General features: G+C 40.1%; 2 protein-coding genes across 9 annotated transcripts in view; one reads left to right on the top strand and one right to left on the bottom strand.

Annotated features, from left to right (window-relative positions):
* The window catches only part of TDP1 (tyrosyl-DNA phosphodiesterase 1), a 32,430-nt gene extending 30,990 nt beyond the window's left edge, over positions 1–1,440 (bottom strand). The window contains exon 1 of the mRNA XM_061611924.1: positions 186–1,440. Coding sequence (XP_061467908.1) covers positions 186–720 — 535 coding nt within the window. The 5' untranslated portion in view covers positions 721–1,440. The remainder of the gene's footprint in view (positions 1–185) is intronic.
* Positions 1,441–1,559: 119 nt separating this feature from the next.
* The window catches only part of EFCAB11 (EF-hand calcium binding domain 11), a 55,782-nt gene continuing 32,323 nt past the window's right edge, over positions 1,560–25,018 (top strand). For 3 of the 8 annotated variants that reach the window (XM_061611940.1, XM_061611935.1, XM_061611936.1), the window contains exons 1-5: positions 1,560–1,748; positions 7,567–7,662; positions 9,716–9,761; positions 12,466–12,567; positions 13,168–13,258. In XM_061611940.1, coding sequence (XP_061467924.1) covers positions 1,680–1,748; positions 7,567–7,662; positions 9,716–9,761; positions 12,466–12,567; positions 13,168–13,258 — 404 coding nt within the window. In that variant the 5' untranslated portion in view covers positions 1,560–1,679. The other 5 variants (XR_009760755.1, XM_061611937.1, XM_061611941.1 and 2 more) reach the window with 5 other exon arrangements.

Genomic DNA, 25,018 nt, shown 5'->3' with positions numbered 1-25,018 from the left:
AGTCAAGTAACATATGTATGTGAACCCCAGATTAGTTTTCCAACCATTAAGTACTCCTGCAATCTTCTATTTCCCCCCCACACACTGCTTATGCCTATATATAGGACCTGCAGTAACATCTATATAAGTTCTCAGAAAAATGTAGCAGCCAGAACAGGTATTCCATTTATCCCCACGTTACTTACCTTTTATGTGGAGAGCTCCAGAATTGTACTCTGACTTAATTCCTTTGACTTTAGCGAGGAAGAATCTGAAAGGGTTCCCTCCATTCAGCAGATCCCAAGCATCCTGTACTCTGTCAGATGACTCTGTAGATTTGTGACTCAGGGGAAGTTTATGATTTGATGCTGGCTCCTTAGCACCACAACCCTCTTCCTGTCTGGTACTAGCTGTGGCACCTCCTTTCCCTCTTTGCGCTTTGGGAGCAGCCTCATCATCACTACTTGAAAGGCACCAGCCTAAACCTTCCTGAGAAGGCTTCTGTTTTTGAGCTGGAGCCATCTCACATGTTAAACCTTCATTATTACGTTTCAGAGAGGAAGGTTTTCTCTTGTAAGCAGCTTTCCTAGCCTCAGAGCAAGAGTAATGGGGCCCACTACCCTTGTCTCGACCGGTTTGCTGCAGCAAAGAAGTGGAAGGCTTTCCACCCTCAGCTTGCTCATCTGCACTCTCATCACTACTAGACACTGTCCATTTTCCATGTTCACTTTCTTGAGACATATTGTATCAGGACAGTTATGGACGAACAAAGATGATCCTTAGCAGCAGCTCAAAGGCTACTTTTCCCACCTTCTCATGAACAGTCCCATTTGCTATAAAGTCTTTGTTTTCCCTCTCTCACACACGTTCTCCAAAGCCATCCAAAAAGCGTCACGTTGTATTAGGATCAATACTCTTCCCTTCAAAACAATGAACCTCCAGGGCTTCACCTGCTCGTTTTTTCTATGCCAACACTTCACAGTCGGCAGGACCAGCAAGCCACATACGACTTTTTAGAAGCGATTTCTCTGGAGCCAGTTACCAGCCAATTAGCCTAAAGGACTGTCCTGGGTAAACTGGTTCAATCAGCTACTGGGCCGAGGAAGCTCTCTAAACAAGCTCTAAACTCTAAACTGTCTGCTTATCGCGCTCTATATATTTAAATATCTTCGTTCGCCTGGTTGAGATAACCGGGAGTGGGGGGACGGCACAAATTGCGTCTGAGGCGCTTCTTCTTGGAACCGAAAACGAACACGTGATGCCGGTTCTGAACGGAGCCCTGCAAAGCCACCCTGAAGAAGCCGCAATTCCCGGAGGAAGAGGAAGAAATAACAAAAAGCGACCCCTCAAAGCCCGAGAGTGAGAGTATGTCTCCCTCTCTCGCTGTCTTCCTTTTTAAGCTGACCGCCTTCTAGGCGTCAGAGAAGAACACCAACAGCGAGAGGCGGTCCTAAAGACGAAACTTCCTGTTCCGGGGAAGAGTCGCTGTCATTGAGGTCACGATTGACACTTCATCTTGTCCAATGATTCTGCTGCTAAGGAGAGAAAGGTGGGGTCGACGCTTCTTGCCCGCCCCTTTCACCCAATGGCTCTACCTCGCTCTTTTTTTAACCAATCAAGGGTGGTTGCTAATGGGAAGTTGAGTAGGATCGGTTTGATTGTTATGGAGGTCTTTATGCCGGTCTGAGGTACCGTTAGCAATGTGCGCTGCTCATGAAGAGGTAGAGAGTGGAGGTTTTGATGAGTATCGCAGGAAGCGATGGGTTAAGGTAGGTAATGAGGTAGGAGGCAGAGCTTAGTGTTCTTACTCTTGTGTCCCGCTTTTCCTCCTTCCTCCGCTCCCTTTTATTCTCCAGCAACTCTGTGAGGTAGGTTAGGTGGTCACTGGCCTGATGTCATCTAGGCAGGTTCATGGCTCAGTGGGGATTTGAACCTGGGTCTCCCCAATACTTCACCAGTACTCCTAAACATTGTGCCATAATTTATACCAGTCTTCGCCAACCTGGTGTCCTCCAAATATTCTGGACTACAACTGTCTTCAGCCCCACCGGCACCTGCCCGCTGGGGGTGATGGGAGTTGTAGTTCAGAACAATTGGAGGGTGTGATGTTCCTGTATTAATGTATATATGGTAAGTGCTGTTTGTATAGAAGATACATGGTAAGTGGAATGAAAGAGGAGGGGGGAGTAAATGAGCAGTAGAATGCTGGATGATTGGCTGAGTGTTTGGATGGCTGAGAGTATAAATGGAAGGATGACAGTTGAATCTGGGTGGACGTGAGTGGGTTGTTTTGGTGGAGTTTGGAGGTGGGTGTGAGTTGGTGTATGTCAGGAGAGTGCGGAGAAAGAGGGAGGTGGAGTTTGGATTAGTAATAAGTCAAATATCACAGTAATAGATGAAACCATAAGCTTGTAGATCATTATCAAAGTTATCTTGTTATTAATGTTATTTAATAAATACTATTTTGGTTTACCGAAGGCCTGATCCTTGGCTGGGGTTTCAGAGACCAGAAGGGAGGGTAAGGTAATAACCAAGGCTGAAGGGAAACAGTAACAAATGGTGGCAGCAGTGAAGAGGAGAAGATAACATTATAAGTATCCAGAGCAACCCCGAGTTATGAGTTATCTGCATTGATACAAGGGGGTTGGGAACAGCATAGGCACACAGTCACGAATGTAACTGGATAGAGAGACTCAGGCAAGGTCTCTGGGAACATTGGTTGTAGAACGTGACTGGTGGTGCTGCCTAGCAGGGGGATCTATTGAGATCTGTGCTAGAGCGGAGAGAGAAACCATAAAAAAGGACAGTCCGGACTGGTGGAGTCCCTGGTGGTGCCTAGTGAAAGGCAGTTGCCACGAGCAGGTAGGAACCTGACAGGGAGAGCCAGGGAAGGGTGTCACAGAGGGCACCAGATTGCTGAAGGCTGATTTATACTCTGAACTCCGTTTGCTGAGGAGAATGATAAAATCTTAGAGTTGGAGAGGAGTTTACAGATCATCAAGTCCAACCACCTGATCAATTCTGGGAATCCTCAACAGTCAGCTGTTGAAGTCCTCCAGCAACACACTTGCACACCTCACTGACTATTAACTGGTTCCACTGTCAAACTGATCTTACTGTCAAAAAGTGCCTCTAAAAGTTCAAATGAAATCCATCCTACTATAATTTAAGCCCATTTGACCTACTCCTGCCATTTAGGGCAGCAGAGAGAAAACTTTTGCCCTCTTCCATTTCCCAGCCCTTGAGGTGTTTGAAAAGTGTTATAATCCCCCCTAGTCTTTTTCAGGCTAAAATAACTCAGTTTGTTCAGCCTTTTCTCATAGGTCTTTGTTTCCCATACTGCTGTCTGATTCCAGTCTGTCTATATCCTTTTTAAAGTGAGGCTTTCAGAACTGGACATAGTACTACAGATTAGTCTGATCGCTATAGGTCAGAACAAAGTGGAGCTGTTACTTCCCATGACTTGGAAACTATGGATAGATATATGGATGCCACTAGGCCACACTGATTAGGCCAGGCAGTAGCCAAATTATCTTCGGCAGGGGTGAAAGATACTTACTCATTTCTTAAAGTATTTATTTATTTGATTTATATCCCACCCTTCCTCCCAGTAGGAGCCCAGTGCAGCAAACAAAAGCAGTAAAAATATTCTAAAACATCATAAAAACATATAAAATATATTACAACAAAACATCCTTAAAAACATTAAAACATTTTGAAAAACATATTTTTAAAAAAAGCTTTAAAGACATATTTTGTTTTTAAAAAGTTTTAAAAACCTATTAAAAAGCAATTGCAACACAGATGCAGACTAGGATAAGGTCTCTACTTAAAAGACATGTTGAAAGTATTAGTTCTACAGTTGGCACCACATGAACAATTACCCTGGTAGGGGCTGTGTGCCAATTTTCTTTTAGCAACAGCAACCTAAACTGGATATTTGAAATGTTTTGTAGTGTGATTGTAACCATATTTACTGGGAAGTAAAGCTAGCTGTTTCTTAGTAGTAATATGTGTTAATAAAGTCAAACCCTACTCTTCAAATAAAAAGTTCACAGGACAACTTACAAAAATATATCAGACTTAATTATAAATATTTACAGTAAACATGCATGGGATAGCAGCCCTAGATATCTTGGGGGAGAAGGAAGTACAATTGGCTGTCCTATAATAACAGGCATTCCACTACTATGATTTATTCACATGTTTAATGTGTGTTTCACCTAAGGATAGACAACTGGGTTTTGTATTTCCAGATATATGGAATCAGACATTGTATGTGTGGTGTAGTGGTAAAGGTGTTGGACTACGACCTGGGAGACCAGGGTTCGAATCCCCACACAGCCATGAAGCTCACTGGGTGACCTTGGGCCAGTCACTGCCTCTCAGCCTCAGAGGGAGGCAATGGTAAACCCTCTCTGAATATACCGCTTACCATGAAAACCCTGTTCACAGGGTCGCCATAAGTCGGGATCGACTTGAAGGCAGTTTCCATTCATTCCATGTTTCTCCTTCCCAGCTGACCTGCATAGCACTTCACAGAGTCTCCTTTAAATGTCTGCTACAATCTCCTCCATTCTATTTTTAGACTCTTAACAGATGCAAACTCATGGTTTCACCACTAGCCAATCTCCTCCCCACCCCACACACTTCATTTACTATACCTAGCCTGATGAAGAATTCTGGAGAATCTGAAAGCTTGCACATTATTTGCGACATTTTTGTTGGCCTAATACAGGAATTGCCCTAATACGGATTTTATCATTTTTCTTATAGACCAACACATCTAATCTTTACTTTTGAGGTAACATTATTCTTATTTCACAGAGAAATGCAGTGATATGTGAATGACTCATAATTGGCAGCAAAGTGTGTCTGGAATTCCTTGTTTGTAGTTGATATTCCTAAATTGTGACCAAATGCATACTGCTTGCAAATTGACTCCACCAGTTATCAGAGTAAACACTTTGTTGCCATGGGCAAGGCACAAAGATGAGGTCAAATGCATACTGTAGGTTGTAACTGAGCAACTGTAGCAAAGAAATGGAAGCCACTGGTCCCAAGCAGATTGAACTGGATGTGTGCATAGGATGGACTGTCAGTATGATGTGGCCTTCTGATGGAAGACACTTGTGAGGAAACTGGCAAAACAAAAGACAATGGACAGAGCAATCCTCAGTGGGGTCAGAGAGGACTGAAGCAGTGGATCCATCACTGCATCCCAAGCCCTGCTGGCTCATGTAAACCAGGGTGGAAGATGTGGGTAGGGTTCTTCCTTCCTTGATTCTATGCCAGCTCTCGGATGAGACTCTTTGGAGGATTAGCAGGGCTTTAGATCCTCTAGATCAGCCTTTCCCAACCAGTGTGCCGCCAGATGTTGTTGGACCACAACTCCCATCACCCTCAGCCAGCATTGCCAATGGTCAGGAAGATGGGAATTGTGGTTCAACAACATCTGGAGGCACACTGGTTGGGAAAGGCTGCTCTAGATTGAAAACCACTGGTGCCCCACCCCCAGAACACCCAAATTGGGTCCATATGTTTGCTACCACTGATTAGGAGAACTGCCAGCAGTAGCTTTTGCCCACCTAGGCACAGCTGCTGCCTCTGCTGCTGCAGCAGATCCCCTCCCTCCAGCTATGCAGATGCCATCCTAAAAAAACCCCATATTCAATGGGGGGGGCAGAGTAGAATTGCATTCAGAGACTGAATTTCTGATCTACAAAGTAATCCTCTTACATATTTGCTTAGAAGTAACTCCTCCTGTGTTCATATCAGGCTTCACTCCCAATAAATGTGTTTAGAATTTCAGCCTTGGACACACATTACATCACCCCAGGAAGAGATGCTTGTCCCTCCACCTTCTTAAAAATTTTTTGCAAAGAAATGTGGCAGTTTTCCTGGGTGATTTATCTGTTACTCAACTATTATTACACTTAGAAAGTTTGTTTTTGTTTTTCATATCAGTACTAGAATTTCTTTGAATTCTTGAGTTGTCTATTTGTTGTGGGAGTGTCTAAGAAGTGAGAATTGCTTCTTGCTCACCTGCGGTTGGGCCTATAATCTCTGTTGTATTTATAGATGATATCTAGGCATTAAAATACTAAAAGCTATTGGTTGGTCCTTTTTGTGTTTATTTAAAAAGTCTGAAATTGTCCTGGTGTGTTTTCAGGACGTGATAATTTGCTCATGCATTTCATTAACAGTTTTCTCCACAAAGTGCTTCTGCTGATAATCAGTAGGCAATCAGCCATTTTTCATTTCTGTTTGAGTTACTTCATAAGCATGTTCATGCATGATGCTGTGATGGATATAAAGCTAACAAGCAAAGATCACTATTCACTGGTGCAAGCATTTAATGGGAAATCTGGTTATTTGATACACTCTTTCAGTATTTTATTTTTCACATGTATTCAAAGTATATTCGAATATTTCTGAACTGTTGATGTCTCTGTAGTCTTGCCATAATCTAACTCAAGATTGCTTTTGACAGCATTTTCCTTATGCTTTTGTGGATACTTTAGTGGTTATTAAAAAGTAAAATCAGTAGTTGTTGAGGACAGAAATTTGAGATGAAAAAGTGGATCCTTGTTGTAGGCTCTCTTAGTAGTCTTTTCTAGATCCTAAATATATAATATTTAACCATGGTTAGAGACTATTTTTACCTTTAAGGCCACTGATGCACAGGCTATAAGGCAGATAGAGTAAGAGAGTGCTGCCAACTCAGCAACTGGGAGGGGGGCAGATGAGGGACATACCTTTATCAGAGGGAGATAGATGAGATAGGTGCAGGTGTGCTGTTACTGATTGCCCAGTCATTCCTTGTGTGGGTGCAATCTTGCAAGATAGTGATATAAGGCCATGCAGAGCCCACTTGGTCGCCCCATCACATCTCCTTGTTTTAAAGGCATGGATGGTCCACCCCTTGGTTATTAGTCAGCAGTGGCAGCCTCTTTCTATCTCCTGTCCCATGCCTCTCCAGCCTAACCCTGTTTGTTGACTCAGGCCTTTTCTGATGTTTAGGAGGGTTATCCTGTTCAGCTACTGATTGTGTTATTTTTAATTGATGGAATTTTATGTGTTGGTTGTTTCCTGATTTTTTTGGTGATGTTTTGTTATACTTGTAAACTGCTTAGAGATTTTTTTAAAAAAATGTTAAGCATTATATAAATTATCTAAACAACAAATAAATAATTTTAATGGCAAAAAAATCTAGTTCTCTAGATCACTGTTCTCCCTAAACATCTTTACTATTTTATTGTAGTGGGATAAAAAGCTTTGGACATTTTGAGTTAAAAAGTGATATAGCAGTGTTTTAAGTAAATAAATTACATTTGGAGATAATAAAATCATTCAAATAAAATATCCAGTTAGATCTTCAAAGCATTACTTGCATGGGTCCTATTAAAATGAATGAATCTTGCAACTAAATAAAATTTTAAGGATCATAGACTTTTAAAACGCACCAAACTAGAGCTAGGCAGTGACTTCTTCTGTAACATGTGCAGGATTAGACACAAATGTGGCTTCAAGATAAGTGATGGTAGCTTGTTTTAAAATCATCACGAACTTATTTGTTGTCTTTAGGCATTTGAGGCATGTGATGAAGGCAACAAAGGATATTTAAACAGAGAGGACTACAAGATTGCAGTAGTGATGTTGTTTGGCTATAAGCCCTCAAAGGTACAGTTTATTTTCTTCCTACCCTGTCTTGAGTATTGGCATATTCATTAAATGCCCTGAGTACATAAAACCCATAAAACAATTAAATAAATCTTCTATAGTTTATGTTTCTTCAGGTATATTAAGTCTTCAAAGGATTGGATTTTTTTAACAAATTTCAGGAAAATGTCAAATGGAAACGTTGCCCCCCCCCCCGGAAAAGATTTGTCCAATGCATTTTTAACCAATTTGAACAGATTTTGGTTTCATACTTAACACAGATTTGAATTGGAATAATGCCTTTTGTTACCATGAGGTGTCGCTGTTAAATGCTTTTCTTAGTGATTTGAAAAGTAGCTGATTTAAATTTGTATGATATTTTCCAGCCACTTTATTAAATATTGTAAGGCACCATTAAATACAGTGGATTCTGAGTAAATATGCATAGTATTTTACTGTATGTCTTTAATCTGCCATCCATTTGTTCCACATTTGTTTTACTTATTCTAATAAATTAAATTACTTCTGGATTACATTCCAGCTACTGGTTCAAAATAAGGTTACCAGTGAAAGTATATTTTACTTTCACATAGTTATATACCATTTCTTTCTGTAGAGAAAGATGCTAGACATGCTACCTTCATTAAAACATGTAATAAATGGCCTGATAAGTATTAAGGAAGCAAGCAAGTGACTGAGAGGAAAACTGAAGAAGATTATAAAATCACACATTTAGATTCATTTTTTAGCTTTTTTCCCATTTCAAAAGTGTGATTTTATAGTCTTATTCAGATTTTATTTCTTTTGTAAATGAAGACCCTTTTGTAACAATTTCCCTCATAGCATACATCTTTTTGGAGTGAACTTGTTTCTATGCAAACTGACAAACGTCAGCCTAAATTGAATGATGTTCAGTTTATTTGATAACTGACAGGCTATGCACCCTAACTTTCCTTTTTGTGTACCACTGTTGATCTCTTGTCCATTCTTAAACTGGTTAAACTGTAACCCTTATCAATTAAAGCATAATGGGTGACACCCAAGGATGTTTGCCTATCTACACAATGGAACTCCACTTGCACAATCTGCTCTGCAGGTCACCTACTCCAAAGCAGATGTTGGGGTGCAGAAGTGGGGGTTGCAGGAAAGGAAGGAGAAACCTTGTGTGAATGAATGCCTGCTCACAATATGTTGAATCTCACACAATACTAAAAACAAACATTTATTTGTTTTAGAGTGGTCATAGTTTGACCTTACTGCTAGCCAGAAGGCAAGCATCCACATAAAAAAATCTGCTTTTTTATTGAGATACACAACCAAATGCACAATCACTTGTGGGTAGTCTTGGTTTTAGAGGAATGTATATTGGCACACACATTTTGATTGGCACCATCTTTACTGTAGGACCAGTGAGGGGTGTAAGGAGCTAGACTTGGACAACGTGGGCCTAAGGATGTGCTTCCTCCAAAGTCAATTCTACCCTCCTTCTCACATGGTCCTTTACAAGTGGGCAGTCCCCTCACAGCTGACAGGGTTGGCTTCAATCTGGCAAGTTCTTCCTTTGCCTGGTGGCTCTGCAGCAGCTTTGCTTCTCCATGGTCCCTTTTACTGCTGCACCACACTTAAGCCAAAGTTTGACTTAGCATATTGTCCAAAGCTGCCTCCTCAGGTTCTTGGCTACAGCCTGTGGTTAGTGAGGAGAGAGCTTAATCATGAGTCCCAGTTTGGATAACATGCTAAATCATATCTTGACTTAGTTTAACATGGCATGGTAGCAAAATGGATTGGGAAGAAGTAGAAAGGCTGCAAGATCTTCTTCAGGAGCCCACCCATTTGTGCTGTCTGTTTTGTTTAGGGTCTCATGTGAATCAGCTCAATAGGAGTTCAGAATACTTAACTGGATCATGTCCTTAATTTTCAGGCATCTGAATCAAATATTTTGAACTAAAAATGATCATGGATGGGAATATTACAATATTTTTACAGAAACGTCTCATGTACATATAGAAAATGAATAATGAATTGAAAAAATATACAAGTCATTCCTTGATCATGTCATTTTTGTCTATTTTAGGTGGAGGTGGATTCAGTCATGGCGTCTGTGAAGCAAAATCAATCTGGTACTATGCAAGCATCAAACTTTTGTCTTCTCTCTCAGAGTGACAGAATTTTAAAAAATATTTAACTAATTACTACATTTGTGAGAAGCATATTGGACAGCGGCTTAAAAATATGTGTTTTGGTTCACTTTTGGTAGACAATGTTCATCTAAACCCTACAGATAGAATGCTACCCATCTCAATGAAACTAGTGAACTTCTCTAAAACACTCCCCTCCCCCTTTATTGTGGTGTAGACCTGAAAGTCAGGAGGTCCGATTTCAAGTCACATGGGAGTTGGAAACTGGATGACACTAGTAATCACACTAACTTCAACAGGGGTATATACATTTCTTAAACAAATAATACTATGAAATATTAGTGTGACTGTTACTTAAAACTCCGCAGAGCTGTTAACTTCATAAAGGCTAAAGCAAAATTCATAGAACGATAGTATCAGAAAGACAGCTAAGCCTGATTAAAATGTAATAGAAAGAGGGAAGGGGAAATGGCATCTAGGCAGATATCAAGAAAGAGTACAGCAGGGGGGAAAGAGGAAGGAGGAGGGAAAAGTAGGGGACCTTAGCTCAGTGGTAGAGCATCTGCTTTGCATGCACAAGGTCCCAGGTTCAATCTCTAGTATCTCCAAGTAGGGCTGGAAAAGACCCCTGCCTGAAGCCCTGAAGAGCTGCTGCCAATCAATATAATACTGAGCTAGATTGGCCAATGGCCTGACTTGGTATAAGGCAGCTTCACATGCTCCAGAAAGGGTTCCATTGCTCAGAGAAAGAAAAGGCAATTTTAAAAGGGACGTGTTACACCGTGCACTTATCTCAGCAAAAGTAGCTTTTAGAAGTGCCTTTTAGGAGAGGGATTATAAAGAAGATTTAATGCAGTTTTTTCCAGTTGCATTAGGAGCAAGGTTTTTTTTAAAACAAAACAAAATCAGTCTTTCAGTTTATATAATGTGTGTATACATACCAACTTCTTCTTGACAGCATCTTTGATAATAAGATGAAAACTTGAAATTGAAACTGAATGGAAACTTGAGTTCAAACAAACACACATCTATCTCATCAGTGTAAAATATTTTTACTATGCCCCACAAACCCTTTAATGAAAAATGAATGAAAACCAGATGCTACTTAAGATTCCTCTATGACTCAGCTTTTTTGAGATGAGAAAAGCCAAGTGTGATCTTACCTCTAGACTATGGCCTTGTTAGAGGATTTTGCAAGAGACTGTTGCATGCAAGATACAATTCTATCTTTTATTGGTCAGAGTGACAGCCTAGCTCAGGATTCTCTCATGATTTGTCAGTGCAGTTTTTCTACAATAGGCATGGATAATCCTGTGTTCTGATTTGAGTGAGCCTCCCAGACATTGTGAAATTGTACAAACATGATTTCATATTGTCCTGTGTTTTCTACATTCCTAAATCGGTCCTGAAAGCTCCTGTGTGGATCTGGCTTCAGACTTATGTGAATCCTTTAAGCCACTAAACTGACAATGTATGAAGAGCCCTGCGTGATCAGACCAAAGACCAGTGTAGTCCAGTATCCATTTTCCAAGTGAAGCCAGCCATATGCCAATGGGAAGCCGATAGGCAGGACATGAGCACAGTAACCCAACAGTGTGTGTGTGCCCACATGCTTATAAATAGTCCGTTGAATAAATGAAGGTAAAGCATAAAAAATGTAGAAAGGAAATACAGTAGAATATCTCATCTGCTAACTCTGTAACCAGTACAAAAGGCCTGTGTTCATAACATTTACAGCCCTGTTTTACATTCATAAGCCTGAAACATAAGCTGGTGAGCTGGAGAATTTAACTTTATTTAATGCTCAGAGGAATACATATTGGGAGATCAGTGTTGGTTGCAATTCTGTTAAGCATGGGTCAATTCATAATGTACATCCATGTCTTGTAATCCTTGAAATGGACAACATCCCCAATGCTCCAAAGCAGATTTTGGAGTTGCACGGGGGTCTGCGAGAGGGAGGAAAGGAAAGGTAATTCCCATTTGTGCAAGTGGATGCACAAGAGGCACATTGCAGTTGGATATCGCCCATAGCTTTTCCATGAGTGAATTGTAAAAACATTAGGATCAGCAGTTCATAGTGTGCAGCAAGTAGAGTTAAGGACTGTGTCCCTGTCCCTACCTGTGTAAATAATAAGATGTGGAAATGAATCCTATAGTTCTTATATTATTTAATATTCACTAATAGGCAAAAAGCCTTGCGGTTTAAGAACGTACCAATAGCCAACAGATGTTTCTATCAAACTTTAAAAGACAGGGAAATTGGGCAGCTATAGTGAATGCACCAGGGAAGCAGGAGACCTGACCTCCTCTCTGAGATATTGTACTGCCCTACAAAGTTGTCAAAATGCAAACTCAATTTGGGTTGGTCTTTCACAGTCCAATCCACTTCCTGTGTAGCTTGGAAGAATTTGGTAACATGTGCCTCTGAGCATATGGTGAACTATCCTCTTCCCACTTATCAGAGAGTACACCATACTAAACTCAATAAGACTTATTTTTGAGTAGACATGTAGGATTGCAGAGTAAGGCTGCAGTCTTATGCACACTGACTTGAGAGTAAGCTCTGTTGCACATAGTGAGACCTGCTTCTGATAAGCATGCAAGGATTGCACTCCTAAAGTGCTGTGCTACTTGAGTTGCAATGAGCAGCATTTGATATATGGCAATTTCTCCATTTTTTTAGGTGTATCACGTGAACAATTTATAAATCTTATGAGTACAAAGAAGGCTGCACATTTTTGCCACAGTGAAGTAAGGCAGCTCTTCACTGCTTTTGACAGACAATGTAAGTTTTGCTTCCATGTGGAATAACAATTTTGCATGTCTTATTGTTTTGTTTTTACTCTTCCTCTGAGGAGTTCAGGGTGGCATACAAGCTTCTCTTCTATCAGTGTTTTCCTTACAACAAGGCTGGCAGACAGTAGCTTGCCAACGTAACCCAGTGAGCTTCATAGCTGAAGGGGATTTGAATCTGGTTGTCCCCAATCCTAGTCTGACACTTTAACCTCTATACCATACTGGTTCTCTATTTAAGCACAAAAAGGGCTCAAGAAAAGCAGTAATCCTACAAAAAGCACAGGTTATTGGCAGTGCAGGGAACCTTTGGCCCTCCAGTTGTTGCTGAACTACAACTTCCATGCCTGCTGCAGGTGATAGGAGTTGTAGAACTAAATTCTCTCGTCTATGTGCTCATGAGATGTTATGCAACTTTTTTAAAATAAAGAGATGTACTTGCATTCTCAGGGACATTTCCTGTTTCCCTCCTGATATTATGGAGCCCTTGGTTCCAAGCTTTATGGGTGTCTTTTCCATGATTTATAAATACACTTCTTTTCTAAATATTTAAACGTCTTTCAGCGTACCGTTTCTCACCCTCTCTGTCAAGGTAAAGGATTTTTGTCTTTAGAAGATTTCAAAAAAGCCTTCCATGTTGTTGCACCCAAGTTGCCAGAAAGGATTGTAGTTGAAGCATTCAGGTAAGATGAACAGAATCATTTGGTTATGTTTTTAACAGAAAGATGTGGCTCATTCCAGTCCACTGCAGGCTTTGAACCTACAAGCGAAGGGGGCATAACAGAGCTGTGTTTTCTCTTCCCCCACAGCATGTACACAGAGAATGGGAAACTCGTACACCCCTCGTATAATCCCTCTGACAAAAGGCATCTAACAATATTTTAAAACAATAAACACAATAAAAATAATTAAAATGTAAAACAAAAGCTCTAAATAGTAAAACAAACTAAGCAACAATAATAAAATCAGTTTGCAGAAAACACCAAAGAGACTATAACAGCAACACTGAGGGCCTGCCTAACTGAAATGGATAAAGAGTTCCAAAAGCAAGGCACCACAACTGAGAAACCTTCTGAAGTGGAACAGGGATGAGGGCACTCTGAGCACAATCTCCAAAGAATATCTTAAGGGTCAGACAGTATCCTATGGTAGTAGGAGGTCCAATTAGCTCCCAGCACTGTCTCCATTAACAGCCATTCCACTTGGCTGCATCTGGGGGAGAGGTGATATAGTGGTCCTCCCTTGATTCAGCTGGAGTCAACTCCTGTATGACTCCTCCTCTCCTGCAGTAACTGTTCCACCTAGTCATTATGTAACTTCATTATGTAATGCTAAGAAAATGGTATGAACATCATTATGTATCAGAATAAATAAGTAATAGATCTGATGCACATCGGAGCACCAATGCCTTTTATCCACATGGCATTGTTTTCAGTGGAATATGAATTTGAATGCAGTCAGTACTCTGACACATGTAGTCACTTGTTAATACCTTTTAAAAAAATACAACCAAAGTTTGATGAAAATAAATGTATATTTATTGACATTGTATGAAAATCATTTAATATCTTAATGTTTTGTATTTGGTTGTGTTCTGCAATTGTCTTTGGACTAAGCAATAAACATATTAATTAATTTAGGAGTTTATATACTAAAAATTGCAGGTGGTGATTTAAAGGTTAAAAAGGAAACTAATAATTGTTAGATCACACAGATCCAGATTCAGTTTCTCTTACAATTATGAGATGATGCTAAGAATTTGGGTGTGAGAATCATTTTTCTTGAAGTATAGAGCACGTACAGTAGTACGCTATACTGGCTACTTTTGAATTTGCAAATCTCTAATAAGTTTGTCTTAGAGATTGTGCAAAATGTGTGTTGTCCTCTGTCTGCCGTAGGCAAAATATGTTCAAATAATTTCATAATCCAGAACATTAATATAAAATGAAGTAATTCCACACACTCCAAAACAGAATTAGGGATGACCAAGTTTGTGGATACATCAAATTATTCAAGGTGCTAGAAACAAAAAGGGATTGAAAAGAGCTCCAAAAAGATACCTTCAAACTGGCTGAATGGGTATTAAAATGGCAATGCAATTCGTTATAAGCAAATATAGAGTGGTGCACATTTGGGGCAAAAAAAATCCTAACTTTACATATACACTTACGGAATCTGAAACCAGGAAACAAATCTTGGGGTCATGGGATAGCTCAATGAAAATATCGGCCCAGTGGCCTGGTTCACATTGCACAAGTAAGCCAAACTATAGGTTAGCAGGACCACACAAGCATGCAGGTTCCTAGAGGGGAACTTGTCACCACTTGCTTCTCCCTAGTCCTTTTTGCTTAAGTTATCCAAACTCAGGCTTTACCTGTTTCCAGACTAGCCACAAGCTATAACAGTGGCAGATGCAGTTGGTTAGGGGCTCCACAAAAGGCACCCCCAAATGACACACCATTTCAAATTAGGAAAGGAACAACCTGGAAGCCAAGTATAAGAAGCTAATAAGTGCTTCAAAATAGCATCCTCACAGGATGGGGGGGGCAGAAATTAAGACAGATAAAATAAAATATATGCCATGTGTTCTGAAGACATGATAGTAAAATACACTGCACAGGTAGTATAGCCAGTGCTGATTATATGAAGCACTTGTGGACATAGTATACTATTACATGGACTATCATTCTTTGAAAATTAAAAGTTTTGTATGGCTTAGGATAGATTAATTTAAAAACTTACAAAATCAAAATCCAGCAGTGTGTATCTCATGACTCAAGAAACAGGGCAAGGGATGTGGGGAGAGAGAGAAAATACACTCTATTAAGTTGAGTGTTGCTGTTTTCTATTCTTGCTAAGCCTCTCTAGTTGCTGCAAAGTTTTGACATGCAGGAAAAATTCTCAAGGGTATAATTAGTTAGAAAATGTTTCGTACTGAAGGGCAAAGCACAAGATATGTTGTATTACATGCTGGGCACTTAAGCATGTACATCATACTTATACAAACAAATCCAATAGTTGCCTGCTGAGGGCAAGATACAGGTGGTTGTATGAGCTGTTACATGAGTCAGCGTGTGTGTGTGCATGTGCATGCATTCATTTATGTTTTTGAAATAGTGTTTATGTAAACATATCTCCCTCCCACTGGGAAAAAATGTCTTTCAGTTTGTTATGAGCAAAATATTCTTTAGGAAATGCATACCATCAAAGTTTTATCAACATATGCTGTACATGAATCTTCACAGAGCATGTGGAACACCAGAATGAAAAAGCATTCATAGATCTGTTGAACCATTTGGTGGTGCTAAATAGCATTTTAGAGGCAAGTAATGATAAATGATATAAATAATTCCAAACCATAGTATGTGTTTTCAATATTATTTCATGAAATTAAGAATATTCCTCTTCTTTTTGCATGAAATTTCTTTTCAAAATAATTTTTTAAATTTTTATGTTACCAGTACTGAAGTCTATGTAATATCATTATTAGTCAATATCAGGACCCCTCCCGTGGTCACCACCCTGTCACTGTCCCCCTCAGGGTCCTGCTCTCCAAACAGTTCTCTCACCAGCCCTAGCACAGATCTCTCAAGATCCCACTGCTAGGCACCACCACCTGACACTTTCTGTAAACAATATAGCCTTGAGACTGTGCCTTAGTCTCTTCCTGGCCTATTGCTACGTTGTGTCTGGGTGCACTTACAGGTCACAACTCCCCTGTATCTTTGTGCCTATAAAGATTACAGCCCTGGGTTGTTTTGGATTCCTGCTGATGTTACACAGTCTCTTCACCGCTGCCACCATTGATACTGTTTCCCCACCTTGGTATATGCCCAGCCCACCCTTCTGGTCTGTGTAAACCCAGCCAAGGATCAGGCGTTTTGGTAAACCAAGAACTATTTATTTATTTACACAGGGAATAACAAGATTACTTAAAGGTCCAGTCAACATGTGTGTGGTTTCATAAGATGTGTTACTCTTTATATTCCTTAGTCATAAATAACCTGCCTCGCTACCCACCTAAATCCAGTCCACCTCTCCAAAACCCAGAACCAACCACCACTCTCCAAAACCCCCTCTCAGCACTCGAACCCCCTCACAACTGTGATCCTCCTATTTATACCTTTAGACACCCAGACGCTCAGCCAATCATCATACAACACTCATCAAGATTCCAACCCATGTACTCCCCCCTCTCACTCAGTCTACTACCACATATACCCAAACTTACCATATTTACAGTAATTACATTTTCAGGGGCATCATAGTCAACAGATCAGAAATAATACCAAAAATAAAACTATGTGCCATAATGCTAAGTACAGAGCAAAATATAAAACAAGGTATATCAAACATGCCATTGGCTGAAATATACATGTATATAAGATAACAAATGAACTAAGTAGCCCCGTAAAATTATCCTTCCAAGTTGAGATAGCTGAAATCTTTTTACATATGTAACCATTTATTTCTCAGGTGAGTTTGGTGTTGAGCTCATTATTTGGCCTAGACTATAGAACATATACAATTGTAGCAGTGAATACACATCCATTTCCTTTTATGTTATCTATTGTCTCAAGCCTGAAATGTGCATCAGACCTTTTTTGCAGGCTAAATCCACAGAAGTACTATGTTGCAGTCTTATGACTTTCCCTCCTTCTCTTTCTTCCCTTCAACAATCAACCAAGCCTTGCAAAGAGCAAGTATACTAGGAACTAGGTTGTTGCATAGCACAGGACCACAATTCCTGCTAGGATTTGCAACTGCTCAGAGCAGTCACAGCCTCTTTGACCAGGGTACCACTGGCATAGTTGGATGGCTTTGGGGCCCTTGTCAGTATTGAGCATCCTGGTATGCCTTGTTTTGCTGGCTGATTTGGCTCTCTGGGGTGGTGGGCCGAAAGGGGAGGCAAGGAATAATCATGTTAATCCTGAAGCTCTTTTGTTGATTGCTAATGTATGGACTAACTTGATGTTTTGCTAAAATGGAGCCAGTACTGGTTCTGGTTGGTTGGTTGGATACTTAGCCTTCAACTGCATATTCTTCGTTAGCACAGATTTAAATTGATCTAGTGGGTCAGGAAAAATAATCTGACAATAAATCACAGTATTTCAGCAAAATATCCTGTGTGTTATGTCTTAATTCAAAATGGGTATCTCTTCTGCAAGATGTCATTCAGAGAGCAGTTAGCTTAGGCATTCTAGGAAATGCTTGCATCCTTTGTTGTGAGGTGCTAATTTTATGTTTGTTTTTCAAGTGTGAGTCCATGAAAAAGAATTCATGGAAAGAAAGAGAAACTGGGCAGCCCCCCCCAAAAAAGGCAAAGTGTTTCCTCTTCTTCTACCCTCCTTCTGTACCTTTCACCCACACTTCCTCACCTTCATTCAGCTAAGGAGATCTGCGTATAGCAGTAAACTCCCTGCATGCATAGCACTTGTTGGTTTGTGAACCACAGGCATAAATGGAATGATGTCCAACTGAGTGTGGGTTCTTGAGACAAATGAGGAGATCCCCTCCCACATGTCAGCATGCAGGGATCTGCTTAGTTTTTCAGGACATCTGTCTTCATGAAGCTGGCTTTGAGACCAACCATTGTAGCCTCTCAATAAACACCTGTCTCCAAGGGGCTGCAGTAGATTTTCGGGGACTCATCTGTTGAAGTTGACTCCAGAGACAGCCACCACCATTACTGCCCCTCTGGTTGGGCCAGGAAGTACTTCCAACAATGGGGGATTGGACTCTGAGAGCAAGTGCTTCTCCAAGGCTAATTCTTGCCCATGCCCTTTTCAACTGTGGCAACATGTTCCACCTTGCATTTTAAAAGATCCCGTGGGATGTATTGTGGTAGCATCATCTGAGCCCAGTTCCCTTCCTTCTTTAAGCCCCAGCATGAAAGGAGGCAAGTTGCTTGTTTCCTTTCAGCTTAGCAGAAGGCTTGCAGCTGCACACTGCTCTAATGCTGTCAGTGTTTAAAGCAGCATGAGAGCAGCACTGATGCGTAACCTTAGCCTCAACTGACTTGGATGTATATCTATGTTTCTTAAAGTAAGACACATTTTTTCTGTACACTTCAGGAATCCTCTGCTATATAGGAGTATACTCCTCATTAGTCGTTTCCTCCATTCCCTATCCAGTGAGTGTACATGCATTCATTTTAGTAATAAGGGAGTAATATTTACCTATTGCTGTCAAGAAAATATCTAAGAAAATATCACCTGTAACATTTTTGTTGAGAGGCAGGCTTAATCACAAGTTATTCAAACTAAATTGTTCATCATGCACATTTTTTAAAAATTTAATTTTGCTAGTTTGCTACTAGAGTGAGTGATGTGATGACAAACATGTGGAAAAGCGGAGCCTATTCTGCAAGTAGTATCAATCGAGCAAATAAAACTGCAAGAAGAGGATTCTGCAGGTCAATTCCTGTATTGTGTACAGAAGCTTGTTTATATAAGAGGTAAAAAAAAAACCTGCACCATGCATTAGGGTAACCCACAAAGCCTATGGTTTACCCCATAAGAATCTCTACATGTCTCAGCTTTCTGCACTATGTACTGCGCATTGAGCAGGTGCAGCAGCCTGCCTGATGCCACTTGCTGCATCTGTGGCCAGGCCCTCCCTTAGCATGTGCGGGGCCCAGGGCAAAAGCATAGTTGGGGGCCCCCCACATTCTTTCTCTCTATATATATCCTTTCCTCCAGGCACGGCGGAGGCTTTGTATTTCTGCTGCTAGGAGCTTGTGGCTGCGGTTCCCTTTTTTGCAGCCTTCGTTGGCGGCGGTGGCAGCTTTGTATTTTTTGGCTGCGGCTCCCTTTTTTGCAGCTTTTGTTGTAGACTCGCTTAGCGTTTCTCGCTGCAAGGTTTTCTCCTTCCCGGCTCGCTACTGCGGCTGTCAGGAGACCGCTGCTGCACCTTTTCCTTCTGGCTCGTTTCTACACTCCCCTCAGCTCACTACTGTGGCTGTGAGGAGGACGCAGCGGCTGCTTTTATATGCAGATCGCCAAGCGCTGTGCGGGGCCCCCCAAAGTGTGGGGCCCGGGGCAACTGCCCCGCTTCCTGGTGCCTAGGGGCGGCTCTGTCTGTGGCTCTTTGGATCAGGATATGTGAGATGACATTAAGCAGACACAGATAGTACATCCTATTGTATTCTGCATTTTTTGCTGATTTACACTTGGATGATCACACACTAGAGGCATACTAATGCCTGGAATATTTTTGTCTGCTCTGTTCCAAAATGACCGCATTGTTTCTTTCCTATAATTATTCAGTAATGCGAAAATAACCTGGTTTTGTGTAGATAATCTTCAGTCGAGATCTTGTGCTCTTTATGAAATTTTGATTTAGACGTGTACTGCAGAGCAGAGTGAATATCAAACATTCATCCTCCCATGGCTAGTTGCCATGGGAACATAGTACACAGTGCAATGTCATTCCAGTTCTTGAGATGTCTGCAGTAGTTTTTCTTTGTTGCTTTCCATTCTAAAGCCATTGTATTGCAGCCTACATATTTAAATGTGCATGCAGCTGTATGTACATGTAGCATCATCTTTGCAGAATAGTCTCCAGCGGCTGACACATCTGCCTGCGCGCATTTCTCTTAACTGATAATTCTTGAGTGGGTCTGTTTTGTAAAACAAAGCAAAAGTTCACAGTTCTTCCCATTTTTATTCTATAGAATGAGATGGAAAATATATCTTAGCCCAAACATGACATGTGGCCCACAAAACATGTGCTCTGAAAGGAGGAATTGGCCCCTACTGGACACTAGCTTACATTAGACAATACAGATTCAGAGAAAAGAATTCCCTTCTCTTTCCTTGCAGCCTTCTGTATCCTTTCCTGACATAGATTATCCATCTGCTCCAGTGGTTGCTCAGATATTACTAATCTGATGCAGAAAAAGGAAACGTTTGACAGGGTCACTGGGGGAAGATATTACTGAATTCAACATGCTGAATGTAAATTGTTTTACACTTTTATATGAATGCTATTTCTGTGTTTTAGGCCACAATTGACTATTAAACAAGGAGTCCATTTCCTCCTGTTTGTTACCTTATTCATCCCACTCTTAATCATCTATTAAAAAAGCAAAACACAAACCTTGGTGTGCCTTACAGTGGGCAGGGAGTCACTGCTTTTGTTGGGTTTCACATTTTAAATTCAGATAGTTTAGATTTTGCCAGGTATCCTATAATTTCAAATATAGATTGGGGTTAGCATTCTTTATATTCCTTAAATGTTCCCACCTTTCTTGAATTTGGGAAGAGGGGTCTCCAAAGTGTGATCCTGTTCTTCTTTTCTTTGGGTGACCCAACCAGTCATCTCTTAATAAGCCCACCATGGCTACTTTCTACTTCCTTCTTTTGCCTATTTCCTGGACCAACATTAAAACTAAACTCATTTCACTGTGAAGGACTAAAAATTTGATTTGAATAAAATTTGTGACCTGACCCTTGCTAAGGATCCCTGATTTGGCCTAATCAGCTAGAATGATTATCAATTACCAGTGAACTCCCCTTCAGCTGATATTCACAGGATGAGGATTCTAGATCTTGTGAGAGGGTAACACTCATTTACCCCAAGAAATTCTCAGTGAGACAGTTAACACAGCTCCCTTTATTTTCAATGACAGATTTGATACAGAAAAGACAGATTAGAAATGTGCAAAGATCACACATTCTCAGCAAAAGCATTCTTCATACCAGAAGTAACAACATCCTAAGCAATATGAGAGGTAACTTGATCATCTCATGGATAAACCAACAGGGCCTCTTCCAAGGAAAGAAGGACAACTTTGTCTCACTTGGATCCTTCTGTATTATTCTTTCCTCCCACAGTCTGAACTAAACAAAGTACTGACATTTACTAAAAACAGGTGTGACTGCATCCCAATGTTCCATGGAAAACCCCAAAATGTCATGTCCATCCCTTGACAAATTACATCACTGGGCTGGGTTCACCTGAACTTCAGAAACAGTTTTGCATAATTTCCTTATAACGTTATATCTCTGTCTGTACCAATAATCCAAACATATCAAAATTACTTCCCCTTTTCTTAATTTTGGTTAAAACATCACCCCTCCTGTTCTCGGAGCCCCAAGACATACCAGCACTAACCACAAGAGTAGCCCAAATATGTCAAGAGAACTTTCTTTTTCTTGCTTACAAATCTCAGGTTCTACTTTCTTGTTTCATTCACCAATGACCTTTAAAACTTATGTTGGGTATATTTGACCATGCTATATATTTTCAAACAAAAAATAAATCCTATTGATCTAACAAAGCAATACCATGGATATATAAGATTCCTGCATATGTCAAATGTGTGCGTGTGTGTGTGTCTGTTCCTTGACCAAGGCTTAACCAGGTGAAGACAAAAACTAATTGTACAGTTATAAATGGGAAACTAATGATTTGGGGAAAGTTTCATTAATCTTCCTGTGAGTCTTTCTATAGCTGCTCTTCTTTTACATGGATTAAGTTTCATATATTGCATTCTTAACTGCACTTATATGTAAGCATGTTATATCAAAATCAATGGGACACTTCAACATAAATGTGATTAAGTCTGAAATGTTAGAAATTTTATTTTGCCAATAACATCATCCATGCTTTTTCCTTTAAGCAGTTACGCAAACTGAATGTTATTCAGTCTGCAACACAAGGGAAATAAACCTAGGATTTATGGGCTGCCTGTGCTCAGAAAACCAAATATATTCTTAAGTATATATTCGTAATATATTCTTAACTTTTTCAGTCATTAATTTAGTGAATTTTGCTAGAGGTTTTGTAAACCTCTTGCTATGCCAGTATTTTGTGCTTATACAGTTTTCTTACATCTGATCTTTCTGTATACGTTAGTATCTTGTAAAGTTAAGAGAATTGTTGATCTATTTGCTGCAGAAAAAGAAACGTGACTCATTAGATCATTATCCAATTGATAGTTTTCATTGATTTAATCTAATATAGTCTGAACTCATTTTTCTTTTTCTTCAGGCTTCCTTATGGTTAATTCTGTATCCTATTATTCCTTTTTTTTAGAATATTGTATGTGTGCCACTCATTCCAAATGCATCCTAACTATAGAAATGGCACTGTATGCTATGCCAATATGCTGTGGTAATTCTTATTAGCAAGTACAGATCAATATGTACAGTGTTCTTTCGATGAGGCAGAAACATTGGCAGCGCCAATGAAATTTTAATTGGAATTAACAAATGGAAAGCATTCATCTCGTAATTTTGATCTGTAATCATCCTAAGTATAAATTAGATGGCTAACTTCCAAATGTTTGGAGATGCATACCATATCTTTAATACTAACACTATGATTCTCATACACATTTATAGTTGGATGCTAAATTCAGGTCGGTCTAGTCAATGAAGGGTCATGAATGTATTTTAACTAACAAGCATTTAATTTTCCAATTTGTCCTTCTGCCCTTGCCTATGTGGTATTGTGTTTTCAAAGGACTGTTCTCAGTGGCTAAACTAGTGGATTTACTAGCTGCATTTGCACATAACACAATGCCATAATTTAGTTATACGTAGTAGTCTTGGGCTTGTCTACTCCCTTCTCCCCTCTCCTTCACTGCAGTTATAGGAGGAGATCAGAAGCTTTTGCTTCTGTTTTCAACTAACCATATTTTTTCATTATTTTGGATCTGATGTGACACTAAACCATGGTTTAGTACTAGGTGGATAAGCCTCAGTGAGTCTAAGCAGTGTCAGGCTTGCACTTTCCCCTTTCCTCCTGCATGGTTGAAAGGAGCATTTCTGCTGGGTTTACTTCAACTTTCAAAGAATCTCATATTAGCTTTACATGGAAACCAAGAATCTTAGCTTTCAACAAACAGTGCTCCAAAGAAATATTATACTGCCTGCCTAACAGTTTCTATTTCTACATTTTGTACTTTTGAATATGTGTCTATACTTTGTTAGCTTTATTTCCAGTAAAACATTATGCATTTTAAAAGGCTTCACAAATGTTAATACATTCTGACTTTTTCCTTGCAAATGAAAGCTTGTTTCCAACCTGAAGTTCAGCCAAATAGCAATATAGTTTCAGCATTATTCTAAACTAGTAAAATTCCCACCATAATGACCGGCAGGATATATGTGTGGACACAGGACTTAAATTGCAAGAACCCTGGGTGTGTGCCTGTGTGCATCCATGTAATAAGTATCCCCCCCATCCCCCTCAATGTGTCAGGTGTAGAAAGCAAACCTGCCCTTAATCACAACAGTCAGTGTCCCAGACAGCATCCCTTTACTCTCCACCCCACAGGAGGGAATGACGACTGTTAACTTAAATAGTGTTTAGATACGAATTCTGGAAATGTATTGGATTGGGACTAAACCTGCTTTCTGCCTTTGGTAATCCCATCTATTAGAACACAAGATCTTGCTGGATCAGGCTAAAGGGTCATCTAGTCCACTATCCTGTTCTCTCAGTGGCCAAACAGATAAGTGTGAAGAATGTGCTCACTTGGCCAGTACTAGTTCGAAAGCAATCATTCGACCTAATAGGCTTGTATCCCTTTAAGTTCATTCTTTGTCTACTAGTTGATGCTTTTACTGATCTAATGTTAATATCAATATTTTAGACACTGATTTTAAAAAAATGTTTCCAAAAAGAATGGTGGAAAATCAATACATAAAAATCCAATCTGCAACAATAGTGAATAAGTGAATTATGGAAAATTCAGTACCAAATCAGAATTGCGCTGTATCCTAGCACATCCCTAGCTTGTGGGAAGCCAGCAAACAGAACCTGAGTATAATAGTACTCTAGCCACCTGCGATTCCCAGCAACTGCTTCTGTGAGGCATACTACTTCTGACAGTGGAGGCAGAACATAGTCATCATGGCTAGTAAGCATTGATAGCCTTATTCTATTGAGAATCAAGCCTGCTCCTACCTTCATAGCTGCATACTGAGTTTTTATTTATTTATTTATTTATTTATTATATTTATATCCCTTCCTTTCTCCCAGTAGGAGCCAGGGCAGCAAGTTACCCCTAGAGCAGGAGTAGCCAATACGATTTCTTCCAGATATTGCTGGACTAAAACTCCCATTATCCTTGACCGTTGGCAATACTGGCTGGGGTTGGTGGGAAGTGGAGTCCAACAAATATCTGAAGGGCACTGTATTGGCTACCCCGCACTAGAGTATGACCAAATGTTTGGCTAATGGGATAGAACTTGCATTGATTTGGATATTTAGACAGTCAACAGTCTTGGGTATGTAGCAGTTACTCTGTGTGAGTAGATGAAAGGCAGCTGCTACCAGCTGCTGCAGTGATCTTTCCCAAATTTCAAAGAGTGCAATGGCACTCTTTCCTGCACAAACAAAGCTGTGTGGTGCTAGCACAGCTGTAAGACTGGCCAGAATTTATTGAATTGATCCTCAGACCATATAAACAGAAAACAAGCTATAGCTTA

The sequence above is a fragment of the Rhineura floridana genome, chromosome 2 (genome assembly GCF_030035675.1).
Source record: "Rhineura floridana isolate rRhiFlo1 chromosome 2, rRhiFlo1.hap2, whole genome shotgun sequence".
Classification (NCBI taxonomy): domain Eukaryota; kingdom Metazoa; phylum Chordata; class Lepidosauria; order Squamata; family Rhineuridae; genus Rhineura; species Rhineura floridana.
Note: the sequence above shows the minus strand (reverse complement) of the source record. Positions and strands in the feature narration are given on the sequence as shown.